Source organism: Colius striatus, chromosome 2, assembly GCF_028858725.1.
Source record: "Colius striatus isolate bColStr4 chromosome 2, bColStr4.1.hap1, whole genome shotgun sequence".
NCBI lineage: Eukaryota > Metazoa > Chordata > Aves > Coliiformes > Coliidae > Colius > Colius striatus.
Window position 1 is genome coordinate 67933468 of NC_084760.1, and position 15532 is coordinate 67948999.

A 15532-nucleotide genomic window follows, 5' to 3' on the forward strand; every position below is an offset into this window, starting at 1 on the left:
AGAAATATGCCACAGCTCATGCATGCAAGTACATGCCACTGTCTGCTAAAGAAGAAAGCAATAGTCCGGGGAAAAAAGGGACTAAGAAAACAAAAGCAAGGAATACCTAAGTCAGGACTCCTGAGATGAGTAAATAGTTGGCTGTTCTCTTATACCTGCTACTGTACCGTCCACCACACACCTCAAAGGTAGTTGGCTAGTTTACACCTACTGTTATATAGATTGTTCTCCAGTCCAAAAGCTATCTCAACGACATCTGTTTATTTAGATCAGTTCTAGGTAGCCCGGTTAGTCCAGAGGAAACCCCTAACAGAGACTTTAAAATGTAAAATTGCAGGTTTCTCACACTTAACATTTTACCTTATTTCATGGTCAGACACCAGCCCTGGTGAACGTGTATCAGTTAATACCATTAAAACAATGTAGCTTTTTCCCTGATAGTTTTACAAGCCAAGAGATGCAGTGTATACATCTCAAGACCCATTTCTTTTCCCCTTTTCATCCTTCTAAACACTTTCTTGGCAAATGATGGCAAGTTCAATACCAACACCACCAACAGGTGTAAGTATACAAGTTAAGCCTTAGCTATATTTGAAGTGATAATCTAGGTACCACCTCTCCCATGTTACCTACAGCTATTTTTCCCCAACATAAAAAAACAATTAGCCTTGATCAACAGCATCATTAAAACTTTTGATCAATAATTCATTGTTTTCTAGAAAAGTACACAGCTGCTAGTTAAGAGTTTTATTACCTGTGCTTTAAGATTTTTATAGGCATATTTAGATAGGAATTTCAGCATGCTGAGGAGCAGATTTATCTATGATTCATTCCCCTCTAATAGGATAGGCTTGTTTACAGAGCTTGAACTAGATCTGGTAAAGGTTAAAGATTCAGTAAAAGCTCCTATGACATAATGCCAACCCTTGCACAATATTCAGGAACAAAGCCAGTTTTCTAAGATACTGCAGTGAACCCAAGAACAATATTTTAAATAAATGGCTGACAGTGGTTTGGGGTTTTTGTTCGTTTTTCATGTAAAGGTTAATTAAAAAAATATTAAAGTTAGGCTTAAGAAGCAACACACCTTTAGAACTGTTAGTAAAAAGTCACTTTCTCCTCAAAGCTACAATATTGCACAGTCAATTTCTCAGTAAATTACTTTCTGAGGAAACACAAACTTCTGGACCTCACCACCCCCAGTCTCAGCACAGCTACAACTCTGACATTTGTGAGCACGGCCCAGTTCTAGTCAGTCCCTTGTGGTGTGATGTGTCATACCACACTGCAATTATTTCATACAGTGATGACCCATCCATCACTTTGTGCAACTAGCTCTAACGTACTGGTAGCGTTTTAAAGAGGGTAGGGGGACCCGCAAGAGCTGCAATTCTTTCACTGGTTCACATGCTGGGGAATTGCAAATCTCACCTCTGAGACTGCAAATGTATTTATTTAGCACTTTCAGTAAAATGGTACACTAAATTCTCTATATGAAGTACAAACACCAACTACACAAACCCTAGTATTGCAACACATGCACATAGGAGTAGCAAAATTATTCTGTTAAGGGCTCAGTCCATCAACATGTGCTACATTTCCTTCCATTTAGGTCCTGTTACTTGAAATTAAACCAGTAAGAATAAATATTACACATCGATCTTTCCTTCTAGAAAGACTTTGCTATGAATGCAAACCAAACATACCCACTAAAACCTTAAAGCAGACTGCATTTGAGTAAATTAACTAAGCAGCTGTCACCACACAAAGTCCACTAACAGAACAGGTCCAGAGCAACCTGTTGCAGTTATTACAGTATCTCCACTGCACATCCATCTATACTGCCAAGAATGAAAAGTGTACTGGGACTCCAGTAGCAATGCAATCAAACCTCAATTCAAAAGAAGCAGGGGCAAAAAGTGAAGAAAAAAACACTTCAGATAACAAAGAGGTGTCTGTGTTTATTTTACATCTTCCCTTTTCCTCTCTAAGCAGGCAGGAGCCTTGAAGGGATGGATGTACAGAAGCTTCCACTGCAAGACTGCTTCCCTTGCCACAGCCCTCCTTAACTTACTGTAGCATTAAGGGCAGAGGAAAGACACAGTTCTTCATTAACACAAAAAAGAGAGCAGGTGAAAGTCACATGACTACCACCCCTGCTGACTTTACAGGCATTCCTAAACACTGACAAACCCCACATTTCAGCAGATTATACTCTTCCACTGACTTGTCCATCTCTTCTCACTAACTGCTGTTGTTCAATCAGCTCAAGGGGGAATCTGTGACTGTGACCGACAGTTTTCATTCTGCTCTCACTGAAACTTTAAGTAACCAAGCTTTCCTGGACCACTACAAGCACTGAATTCAGTGGGGAAATAAATAAGGGAAGGAGAGAAGGCAGAAAGGAATGCATTTCTGTACCAACAACGAGTAAAGCATTGCATCTTTACTGATATGATCCTGGCACATGTTTGATCCCCCGCATACAGAGGAATTTCAGCAGTGACTGAAAATCCAAGTGAGTCTAAACAATGTCATTGCTTTGCTGTTGCTCCACAGAAGTACACAGCATGAAGAGATTTTTCTTTCACAAGTAGCAACAGTATTGGTTACTACTTAAAAAAAAATAAAAGTCCAGGAATCACACACGATTCAGGATAACAATTCCAAAAGTCCTTTTCTAAAGCCTTGGCATGTATTATTTACAGAAGAATACAGCTGCACACGAAAACGCACTTTGCTGCATCAAATTGAAATCTAGCAAAGCTACTGATCTTTGGAGAGTGCAAGTTTAAAGCACTGGGGCTCTGAAGAGACTTACGACTGTCTAAAAGGTAAGTTGGCTTAGAAAAGCCCAAACTAACGGGGGTCTAGGATGAATCTAGACCATGCTGAAGTTTTAGCGCAGTACTGGTTCAACTAATGGTACACAAAGACTGCATTTAAAATAAAAAAATCCCACTCACTTTCCTTTATCACTAGAGTTTCCCATTCCCCAAACAAATCCAAGGCTGTTTTTTGCCTTCCAGTTTCTCCCCTCCTCCCTCTTGCAGCTTCCTACCAGCTGAGGTTCTGCAGCTGCAGCAACAACAGTCTGTCTGTGACAGTTCGGCTATCAGGGCAGGATGGCTCCTACCGATTCAGTAACTTCCTGATGTTTTAAGAGAAGTAGCAAATTGTGAAGGGGATTCCCCAACCTCTTTAAAAAAAAAAAAAACAGTGATGAATATTCATTATTAATCCTTTACCAAGGGCATGAATTTTATTTAAAGGACTGGAAGAGAATTTGCAAATTCCAATAATAGAATGGGAGATTTGGATCCAGTTCACTGGTCTCAAAATACAGCTAAGCATTAAGATTTTTTTTTTTTTAAAGGAGACTTCATGATAGTAAAAAAATTAAATCCCTCCCAAAAGCCACCCTGCTGCTCACTGCTGTGACTTCACTTCCCACTGCAGCACTAAGTGCCAGAAAGTCAGACCCTAACTCCCTGGTTTATATATGCCAGCAGGGTACCCATGCACTGATGCAGGTCTCCTATCAACATTTTGAAGTCCAGCCCTCAGTAGGCTGCACTTAAAAAAAATCTCAACTCATTCATGTCAGTGTGCAAACATTACACAGAGGATTTTCCATATCACTCAGCAAGCTGCAGGAAGGTGCAGACTGCTGCTCCTCCTGAGCACACCCCACAGACAAAGCCTAGGCTATCAGGAGTCAGTGAATATATCGCTTTCAGTTTTGTCAGGAAGCCCACTCAAGAACCAGCATTTCAAAATCCTAAGCCCAGTGGGTAAACTTCCAGGTCAAGCTTTTAACAAAATGCAGGGATATAAATCACAGAATGGTAGCCGTTGGATGAGACCTCTAGAGATCATCTAGTCCCACTTCCCTGCTAAAGCAAGTTTACCTCCATCAGGTCACACAGGATAACCTCTAGAGAAGGAGAACACAATCTCTCTGGGCAGCCTATGTCAGTGCTCCCTCATAGGAAAGAAGTTTCTTTCTTGTATTCAAGTGGAACTTCCTGTCTTCCAGCTTGTGCCCACCGCCCCTTGTTCTATCACTGGGCGTTACAGAAAAAAAGACTGGCTTCATTCTCTTGACACCCACCCTTTAAGTATTTATTAGAGTTAATAAGGTCTCCCCTCGGTCTTCTCATCTCCAGTTTAAAAAGCCCCAGGTCCCACAGACTTTCCTCATAAGATGCTCCAGTCTCCTCATCATCTAGGAAGCCCTCCAACAGACTGTCTCCAGTAGTTCCCTGTCCCTCTTGAGCTGAGGAGCCTGCAACTGGACACAGGACTCCAGATGAGGCCTCACCAGGGCAGAGCAGAGAGGGAGAAGAACCTCCCATAACTTGCCAGCTGCACTCTTCTTGATGCATGCCAGCGTGCCATTGGCCTTCTTGGCCACGAGGGCATACTGTTTGCTCTCCACTAGAACTCTCCGATGTCTCTCCACAAAGCTGCTCTCCAGCAGGTGACCTCCAGCCTGTACTAGTGCATGGGGTTGTTGATGAAAGGCTGAACAAGACTGGCTCCAGTACCACCCCTATGGAACTCCACTGGCCACCACCCTCCAACTCAATTCTATGCCGCTGAACACCACCCTCTGGGCTCTGTCATTCAGCCAGTTCTTCATCCACCTCACTGTCCACTCATCCCAACTCACGCTTATTGAGCTTTCCTATAAGGATGTTATAGGAGACAGTGTCAAAGGCCTTGCTGAAGCCAAGGCAGATGGCATCCACTGCTCTTCCCTCACCTACTCAGACAGTCGTGCCATCAGACAACGGTGCCTTGGGTTTTTTCCTGCTCTGGAAAGGTGGAGACACAAACCAATTCATTTACACCACGGTGAGCAATCCCCGAGCATTGACGATCCACAACACGCACCCACTACCGACGCTGCAGCCGCCCCTGCGCGGGGCTGCAGTGGGCGCACACGCACAAACACACACAAGACGCACGTGCGCGCACGCACGCGCGAACAACCGCACACGTGCACGCACGCCCCTGCCCAGGGAAAGGCCGGCTCCACTGCCCCACCTCCCCCACCACGGCCACCTCCCCCGGTGGGGGGGCACCGGAGGTCCTGGCTCCCGCACTCACTTTCGTCCTGCCATTGATTTTGTAGTTGCCCAGCTTGCCGTTGCAGTGTCGGATGAGATCGTCCATGCTGTTCATAAGGAGCCGGATGGTCTGGCAGCCCGGCTCCTTCCCCTCCACCCAGGTGATCTTGTCGCCGCGGATGTCCTTAGAGGAGTCGCTCTTCTGGCTGACGAGCTGCCCGTCGGTGAAGCGGCCGGTGTGGTGGAGAGCCCGCACCTCCTCGGCCACCAGCCCGCCCAGCTCCTTGCCGAGGAAGTCGTCCACCACGCAGATGCCGTGCTTGTTCATGCAGGGCACGATGTACTCCAGCGCCAGCCTCTGCGGCACCAGCGACTTCGTCTGCCCGTTGGGGCGCAGCGCGGCCCCGCCGGGCCCCGACTGGACGCCGCCCGGGTATAGGTTCGACTTGTCCCGATATAGTAGGACCGTCTCGCCGGAGGGCGTCGGGGACTGGGCCGCGGCCTCCGCCTCGCCACCGGTAGCTGCGGCGGCGGCGACGTGGTTGTTGGTCAGCGGGACGGCCTCAGTAGGAGCCTCCGGGGACAGCGGCGCGGCGCCCTTCCCCGCCGCAGCCCCCCCCGCCCCGCAGCCGCCACCTCCCGCCGCGGCCCCGGCGCTGTGGGCGCGGGTCGGCGGGGGGTGGCAGCCGCGGGGCTCTGCAGCGCCCCCTGCTGCGGCCGCCGTCGCGCCTCCGCCGCGGCAGATGAGCTTGTGCTTCTTCCAGTCCTGGCGCTGGTGCTCCTTACTGCAGTAAAAGGAGCTGCGGCAGCGCCCACACCGCAGCAGGTTCTCCATCTTCCCGCACAGCTCGCAGTACTGCCTGTCCCGCTCGCTGCAGTTCCCGCTGCTGCCGCCACCGCTGCTGCTCTCGCCGCCGCCCTGGCCGGCTCCGCCGCCGCTGTCATTCGCCATGGCGCTGGTGGTGCCGCCGCCGCCCCGCTCCGCCGCCGAGGGGTTATGTAAGGAGGCGGGTGGGAGCGGCGCTAACGCGGGCCCCCGCCCGGCCGCGCAGAGGAGGGAGCGCTCACTGCATCATGGCCGCCCGGCTTCGCCGTGGTCCCCGCCGCCCTCCGCCTCCGCCGGCCTCCTTCGGAGCGGCCGGGCTCGGGGCTGCTGCGGGGGCCCGCGCCGCTGTCTCTGCGCCGCTAGCACCCCCTCATTGCCGCGGCGGTGGAGCGGCCGAAGGGGAGAGCGGCGGCGGGGAAGCAGCCGGCCGGCGCGGTGGGGCGGGGGGAGACTGCCTTCCGCTCCCCGCCGGCCTCTGCGCAGTGCGCGGGCTGGCGCAGCTGCCGTCTCTCCCCGCCGCCCCTCCGCCGCTGTGTCGGGGCGAGGAGGAGGCGCCACTCTCAAGGCCCGCTTTGCACGTACGCCACTTCCAGCCCGCCAGCGCCGCTGGCGCGTCAGGCGGGCGGAGCCGCGCCGCCGGACGGGCGGGGCCGTGCCGGGGAAGGCCGTGCCGCGCCGCGCAAGGGGACAAGGCACCGTCGCAGCCGCAGGGCTGAGCCTTAGCCCCGGGCGCACGGACAGGCCCGTGGCCGGGGCTGGGCGGTCTCGGTCGGGCTGCTCTCATGGCGGTGGGAATGCGGACGAAAGCAGCCTTCTGAGGACCGCAGCGTCCCCGGCCGCCTCCGCCGACTCCCTCCAGCTGCGGGGGCGGGTGTTGTCACCGGTCTGGACTGCCCGGGACACCCCCCGCCGTCCCCTTGCGGGCGGTAAAGTCGTTAATCTGTGGGTGTCCTTGTTCCTATCCCAGAGTGGTGAGCTGCCCTGCAGCCCCACTGCGCTGGGCCAGGCGAGTGCAGAAGAGATGCCGGGAAGATATGGAAGCGGGGAGCTGCGGCCTTGAGTGACAGGGAGTGTAGTGGCGGCAGCCACCACGGTGGACGCCAGCTTTTATCACTCCCATAGACCTCAAAATATCCCCACCGGGTAGCTGGCAGAGCGGGATGTGCGCTGGTGCTCTCATAAATAAACTGTGACTTGTGTCCCATCTAGCTTGGTGGTAATGAAGGCTGGAGTCAGACCAGTTAAAAAAGCAAAAAGCAGGAAGAAGGAGCAGGTGGTGTGTCCGCTGAAAAGAGGAGAGGCTGAGAGTTGGGGTCAGTGCTGTGATCAACATGGCAAAGCTCCTAACAGGAAAAAGGAAGCTGGTTTGGCAGAGCAGTGTTGGTGGATGGCTGAAAGTCACTGAGACAGTCACGTTGGCTGTCAGAAGCCACACGAGGACCCCGACTCCTTTGAGGTGGTGTGTAAGCTCTCGTCAATCTGGCTTCACCATTGTGGTAGATGTTAGGAGAGTTCTGTTCTGCAGTTTCCTGGGGCACAGCCCAACAGGGTGGTCAGTCCTTCAGAGCCTTGTGGTAAGCTGGGCTGGGAATTCTCCTGCCCACCCACTCAGAGAACTGTCTGGTGAACACACACAACAAGCATTGGCTTTGTGGGCTGTGCTGGTGAGAGGCAAATATATAAGCCAATACACAGACCTGGAAGTAGAAAGGTGAAATTAGTCCTGTGGTTGGTAACCTATAGGCTACTGCAGGCTTTTGTGTAATTTTTGGACAAACCAGTTTTTCTTTGCCACCATAAAAGAGCAATAGTAATGGTTCCACTCCTCCACAGGCTGTTGTGAGGCTTGAGACTAATATAGTGGGATGGCTTCGTATATGCAATCAAAACAGTTTGGTTCTTATAATCTCTATATATAGAACTGGATTTAAAATCAATCAACATAGCAATAGGACTTCAGGGAATGTTACACACTGTGTTCACTATGCGAAGGATGTAAAAGGAGAAACAAAGCGTACCAGGGCTACAAATGCCTGAGGTACGTACCCAGAAAATGAGCAAGAAATCAGAGTCAATTGTGAGAAAGGCAAAAGGACTACTGAGAGGACAAGGTCATGAAAGCCTGAAGGATGAGATTTCAAGGTGAAATCAGCAAGCTCCAAGGCTGAATTAAGAAAAAAAAAAAAAAGGTAAGGCAAATGAACTGGAAAAGCTGGTAACTAAAACCAAATTGAGTTGCAGATAAGTAATTTATTTCTTCATTGCTCTTAAAGGGAGGAAAATACAGCGGTAGAGGCAGAAAGAAGTAGGTGAAAAACAAGTTTTAAGTCCAGAGCATAAAGCTGACAGATTTTTAATCTAAGTTTAATGAGCATTGTTCTTTAACTACAGGAATAAAAGGTATGTCAAAAATACTGGGCTAGGCATTCTTGTTTTAAGCTGAGATGAATGCCACTGAATTCCTTGGACCCGCAGCACTCTTAAACTGGGTTAAATGAGAAGACAGTCAAGGCTGTTACTTTTAGAAACTTCGGAAATGCAAACAGTGACATCCTGCCAGAAAGAAACTCAAGAGTTAAAGACCTTTTGCATTTGTTGCATACTCCTTCAGCAAACATAATGGAGATGAAAGTCACAGACTCGAAACTCAATAGTCCAATTATGAAACAAATAAGGAAATGACCAAGGTACAGATATGGTGCCTGGCTAAAACCTAATGATAGTTATTAATTCATGGGCTAATTCAGCTTCAAAAGTCTTTTGTTCTTTCCCACGTGTCTTTTGGGTTGCAATTAAAGGTCTTGGTCCTAGTTTTTGTATTTGTTAATATCCTGAATTACTTCAGGTTGCCTTGACATACTGTTCCCCAGCATGATCAACAGAAGTGTCAAGTTCAACAAAACCCATCTTTGGTTTTACAGAAAATACAGAAAGCATTTTCTGTATTTTATGATTACAGCACTTCACCAGCAGCACAATGAAGGTGGCTGTCCAATAACAAAGCTGCAGAAAAGAGTGGTGCTGGTAAGGAAACTCTGGAAGACAATGAGGATTTTTATTACAAATAGTGTCTACAACATGCTACAAACGTTTTCCAAGCAGACAAAGACTATTCATTGCCAGAGAGCTTGTTCCTTAAAATACAAGGTAAGGACAAAGCATGATGAAAAGCAACATACGGTATACAAAACAAAACGACCAATATCATGGTTGACAAAACTGAGGGAGAAGGCACTTCCTCCTCTTTCATTTCTGCCAGTTACTCTTTACTTGCTTCCTCAAGTAAAATTTCCGTGATAGCTAATTCCTTGTCTATGTTAATAAATGCTGGAAAAGAACTTGACTGATAATGAGACATACTGCTTTGCAGAGAATGCAACTGAAGAAGTTTAGTACCAGTCATGATGAGGATGTTGTGGGATGAAAATGCAAGGTCACCACTTAGATATGGATCTCATATGTTATTAGAAATGCAGGAGGGGGAAAAATGGTTGGTCAATGAATAACTTTTCTGTTTTCATTAAGTGGTAATAACAGCTTCATTTATACTTATACCATGCTTTATATATAGTGAGTACTGCAGTGGTAAGGTTGTGTAAGCAACTCAAAAAGAATCTTTGAAGGCCAAGGAGAGGAGAGAATGTAGAATAATAACATTAGAGGTGTTTAATTCACAGTCTAAAATCAGCTTAGAAATGAAGTTTAAATAAAAAAGTAATCTCATCTTCAGATAGTTGTGCTGTGAACAGGAAAAAAAGTCCATGAGACTCCAAGCTGTTTTTCACTGCTGCCAGAAGGCCACTTGGAAGTTAACTACTACTGACATCAAGGTGTGTGTGTAAGGCATCAGTCAGACAGATGTATGTCCATGACAGTGTCATGATTAAACTTAGGAACTGGGGGGCTTGTAGCATTAGCTGTCTTCCCTGCAGACCACTCCACTGTGTTCTTCAGCCTGACTGCTCTCAACAGTGGCATTTTTCAAGCTTGCTTTTCATACTAGCAAGTGAACTGTAACAGGTTTGCAGCTTTTCCAAATAAAACTAGAGAACTGTTTGTCTGAGTTGGATTCTCTGTTAAACTCACGTCCTTTCTAATCAGGACAAACTGTACAAAGTACATCCATGAGGCTATGCAAATGATTCTCTGTTGAATGCATGCTCTTTTCCTGAGGTACTCTATGGGTTAGTGTGATTTATTCATCTCCCACCTACCTCCCCTGCCCTGTTTGTGCAAAGCAAGGGAAAGGTCACCCATTAGAGGTGATGAGGAAGGTGTAGGATCATTTCCTGGCTGTGCTTGTGCCAAACATTATCAAGGAGCACACCACTGCAGTAGGGTCCCCTCAAGTCACTCTCTATCCAGCACAAGCTAAGAGGTCTCAGCAAATTTTAAGATCCAGCCTTCAGCTCTCTGATAGATCAAGAGCTTGATATTCTCCTGTCACAGTGTAAAGTAGCACATAGCCCTTGGGACAATGGAGAGACAGGATCAGAGCCCTGAAAATAATCCCCAGTACCCTGTACCACCTTAATGCTTGTGGATTGTAGTAGTTCCCTAAAAGATTTTGCTGAAATTAGAGCAGAATAATTTGTTTGTTTATCACTGAATATCATAATGGAGTAATGTTTAAACGAAAACCCTTTCATTATAATCTGAGATTAAAAGGGTTGGGCTGGATTATAAGGATGAGTATTCTCAATTACTATGTGTAAACTTGTGTTTAATGTTGTGTTTAATATTGTGGGATTCCTCTGGGCTCTGCAACTAAAATGGTTTCTGCTGTCCCTGAATCTGCCTGAAGTGACAGGTGTTTGTTTCTCTGGGAATATAGCCTTATTACATCAAAAATATGGGTAAGGTTGATCCAGAGAGTTTTACACGTATTTAAATATTTAACTACTTTAATAAGTTTTTTAACATATAAAGAAAAATTAGGTCCACTAGTGAAGAACAATACAATGTCCTTTTTATTTACAGAAAATGCTGCCAGATGTCTGTATCTGTAAAGCTATAGAAATGTGGCAAATCTTAGAAAATGCTCAAGACTGACTCATTCTGGTTTTGTCCTCATTTTAAACTTTGTAGCGTGGAAAATTCAAAAGCTTATTCCACATTGTTTGTGAGGCTTCTCCAGAGGGAGTATTTCTGCCTTTGGTTAGAAAAAAAAAAAGGTCCCAGTCTTGCTAAAGATTGACAATTACGTACATTTTTGGCTTCTAATTTAAGGAAGCCAGCAAGCCCTCAGGGTGCTTAAAGTCCAGTTATGGGCAGAAAGTTACTTTTAAAGAACATTGTTTAAACATTATTTGAAATCCACCTACTGATATTGTGATAAGCCATTAAAAAAAAAAAAAAACAATATAACAAAACCCCAAGATTCCTATTTTAAATCCAAGCTTCCAGGGCAGTTCAGATAAATTTGACCTATACGATTCCTATAAAATAGGAATAAATTCCTATAAAATAGGAATCTTATAGCAATTTTATAGGAATCATATAGGTCAAATTTATCTGAACTGCCCTGGAAGCTTTTTCTTGATTTTGGCGCAGCGAGTCTTCCAGTGTCACAACAAGGGACTCCAACATAAAGAAAATCTCATCAGCGCTTCATAGGGTTACAACTATAACATGACCCTTTCACTTTGCATCTGATATGTGCTTCCTGCCTCTGTGTCATCATGACTCAGCATCGTGACATGCCAAAAGATCATCAAGGTGGAAACAATGCTGAGCAGTGTTGGGATGATGTGGCCTGCCGTGATTGTTGTGTGCATACCTGATTTAATGCACATCATATTTTCTCTTTCCTTGTCTTTCAGCTGCCAGGCACGTAGTTCTCTCTTCTGCCAGTGCCTAGCCTTGTATTTGGAAAAGAGAACAGAGATGCCCTGGGGTGTGGGCGAGCAGGACAGTTTGTTCTATGCCCCTTGGTTTGGGAAGCTTGAGACCATCTCAGCTGATGCATTAAAATATATCACGCTATTTAATGAGTTACAGTCACCGTGCTTTTTTCGTGATTCCCTAGAAACTATTACCCAGAGCTCAAGAGGCATGCAAGAACTGTTCCTGAAGCTATAAAGATGTATTTGTTAAAAGGCTGGACATTTTATCTTTGAGTGATGATGCAGTTTCTTTTCCCTTTCTCCATCTGGCTAGCACAATTTCTGATATCTCTAAATTATTTTCCTTATTGAGGCAGTTGTACTAGTAAGAGAGATTCTAAGAAAACGGAGAACTTAAAACATTCTCATATGCTTCATGCTGTGAAAGGAGAAATCTGTCTCAGTAATTTATGAGAGGAAGGAAAAGATAATAGGGAGTTTTTGAGCTAGTAAGACTGACTAGGTGATTTTCCTCAATAAGACTTAGGGGATTATTTTGGGTGTTTTTTTTCTGATGAGGCAGTTTCTCAAGAAGAATGGGGACAGGCTTCATTTTCATTTTGTTCACTTCTGAACAATAGTGTCTTCCCCATTGAACAGTGGAGATACAATATTATAGCTTATGTTTTGCTGAATTATCAAGACAGCACATCAGTCCTGAAGAGCTCACCTTTGCCAGGGCTGGCTACAGGCACACACAGTCATTGTGAGCCTGAACCCTGAAGAGCCATTACAATCTTGATGTACTTGGTACAGCTCAACACCGTGTTCTCCTGCGCTCCCCACTCCCCTTCTGCCTGTGTGTTCCCATACACCTCTCTGATGCATATCAAGAGGTACTGTCCCCTTGCTTTCCTGCCGTTGGCCCCTCAATGTCCTCCCCATCCAAAGGGCTTTTTGATGCCTTTTCTTCTATTTCCACCCTTCCTGAAGACATGGGCTTTTACTCCACGCTATTCTGTTTAGCTCCAATGCACCTCCTGTGCCCTTCTGCAATGTTTTCTTTGGTTGTGGTACATGTAAGTCACGGTATTGAGCTGCTGCCCACCAAAAGGGGTGGTTCTGCTCCCTCCAGCAGCATGCTCCTTAGCACCACACTTGTCTAGCCCTTTGGTGAGTCAGTCCAAGAGAATAGTTTTCTGTTGGATTAACAAGCTGGATCAGCTTACCCAGTGGTTTGATGTGGTGAAACAGAGGGTGTGGACTAGCAGGGCCAGGAGTTGGGCAGGGAAGAGGAGGACCACCCAAGTCAGAACAGTAAGCTGACTCAATTACGTCATGTAACTTCACCCCCTACTTACTTAGTATTATATAACTTGACCCATTTCTACTTTCTCCCTAACTGAGAGAGAGGCCTTTTGTTTTGAAACTGGATTGAGAGACTTGGCAGATCCAAAGTGGAGGATATTCTATACCAAGACAGGATAATGGCTAGCATCCACTGATCCTGCTTGCTAAGGATGTGGGGAGAGGTGGTTTAGCCTATTGATTCTTTGAACAGCATACCAGGGACTCAACATTTTGTAAGCTGGTTGTTTGGGTTTTTTTTCTTTTCAGGTTTTAGTAGTTGAAAGTTTCTGCCTGTTGATTAAAGTAGTTCTTTGGAATTTAGAACTGAGCAAATGTGGTATTAAAAATTTTGATATTGATGCACATTCATTATGATGGTGGTCTGCTTTCCTGTGCTAATAAGCACAACCCTCTGTGCAAATACTCTTAGTCTCATACCAGAGTAAGATATTTCTGATACATACTAAACCACAAGTGCTAGTAGTGGATATATAATAACTTACATGCCTATATTAGTATGAAAAATCGTTGCCTTCCCCCTGCGTGATGTAAATTGACACTATTTGTTTTATCCCTTTCAATGGATATTCAGACAGCACAATGCTGGTGATGCATCCAGTAAAACATAATGCTGGAATTGTATGCTGGAAAGCTTTTACAAAGCAATACCTAAATATTAGGTCCTGGAAAAGTAAACTTAGCAGGAGCTTGTGCAAGCACACAAGTGAATATGAATTATTAACATTTTTTATTTGTTCTCAGGGTGATAGTATGCGCTACAGAGCTGTAATTAGGGCTGGGTTGCATCCGAGTCTTGCTGTCAGCATCAGTCTGTCTGAATTGTTACCTCTGAACCTGTTCCTTGCTCACCCAGCTAGCTAATTAGTGACCTAGAGATAAGGTGGCATTTATTGGTACTAGAAGAAATGGCCTTTCATTTTTATGCAGAAGCAAAAAAAAAAAAAAGGTCAGCAAGCAATTTACACATTCTTCATCCACCCAGGGTGCAATGGAAGATGATAATGCTTATCTTGTCAGGAGGCAGATTTCTCTTTTTCCCTTGCTGTTTCATTAGGCTTACGTTTTCTCCTTGGTATTATTCTCTCTTTCGTTGGTGGTGGTGGTGGTAGTGGCTAGGATTTTGTGCTTGTTTGTTTGTTTTCAGGGAGGGTTAACCTCAGCTTGTGTCTAATGCTAGGACCATGTTCAGGAGTTTTCATTAAAAATCCAAATTCCTCAGATTAGTTTCTTCACCTTGTGATAGAGAGTTTGAATTGGAGGGGATAAGCAGAGAATAGATAGAGGCTCTCTCCTCACCTATTTACGAAATGGTCTGCCTTGGTAAAATTTGGGTGGGAGGCAATGCCACTCCCTTGTGCAAACATATCCTTCAATGAAAGCCATGTGCTGTGGGCAAAAAGAGCTTGCTGCCTTCTTTTTTTCTTTTTTTTATAAACAGCAACTTATCAATGTGAGAGGCCAAACACAACTAGGTTATATACACACAAAGGCTCATGTGTTGTGGATATGCCAATTCTGTGTATGCAGCCTGGCTTCTACCTAGGGTGACCATTTATCCCCTATTTTAAGAAATATTCTGTATTTCATTTGTGACTTAAGTAAAAGAAATGCTGAATCATATCTTTGTGGAGCAACACTCAGCAGTGCATTTGTTAATGGAACCCTATTTTTTGTTTAAAAATATCAGCCTCAAGAGACTGAATCTTTTAAGAAAAAACTACAGCATAAAGCTAAAAACAGCTCTCCTTCCCTCTTTTCTTAAGATAGCACTGAATTCTCAATTGAGAATGTGGGTTCATGTTAGTGAATTTGTCCCAAGCTTCTGATTTTTCATTTGTAATCCAGATATGGATGAGGCATGTCAGGAAGATAACTTCTTCAAAGGTTCATAAATGCCACTGTATAACATCAAATGCTTGCCTGGTGCACTATGTATTTTAGTGCAAAGGTTTAACGAATGCTATATGTAGTGCAAAGCTATGAAGCAAGATAGCAAGCTTGTTTCCCTTTGTTTTGTTTCTCTTCAGAGCAGCTAGATGGGACCCCTTCCAGAAAGCTCTCTGGAAACTTTCATCTGGCCTCAGCACTCTATAAATAGAGGAGGTCTTCATCCCTGAGGAGGTTTTGCAATGCTGTTCTGCAGGGGAGTGCGGAGCTCCAATGGAGGCAGGCAAAGGTGGTGAGATTGGGAAGGGGAACAGGTTCTCCTTGAATGTGAGATGAGGTCTGCAGACAGGTTGAGAGGAAGCTGAGATGCACAGCTCTTCCTAAGCACATGTGTGTAAGGAGAAATTATCTTCTATCCCACACAGAAGCTACTACCAGCAGAGTCGAAAATGCAGCCACAATGACCGTCAGCTGCAAATGACAAAGAAAGATACCTAACATTCCCTCAGTCCATAACCGCTCCTCTAGAGAAGATCTTTCACTCTCCA

The 15532-nt window shown here is 45.6% G+C and overlaps 1 protein-coding gene across 2 annotated transcripts in view; it reads right to left on the reverse strand.

Annotated features, from left to right (window-relative positions):
* Positions 1-6509, reverse strand: part of EGLN1 (egl-9 family hypoxia inducible factor 1) — a 35665-nt gene extending 29156 nt beyond the window's left edge. For both annotated transcript variants that reach the window (XM_061990988.1, XM_061990987.1), the window contains exon 1: positions 5116-6509. In XM_061990988.1, coding sequence (XP_061846972.1) covers positions 5116-6027 — 912 coding nt within the window. In that variant the 5' untranslated portion in view covers positions 6028-6509. The remainder of the gene's footprint in view (positions 1-5115) is intronic.
* Between the last annotated feature and the right edge of the window lie 9023 nt (positions 6510-15532).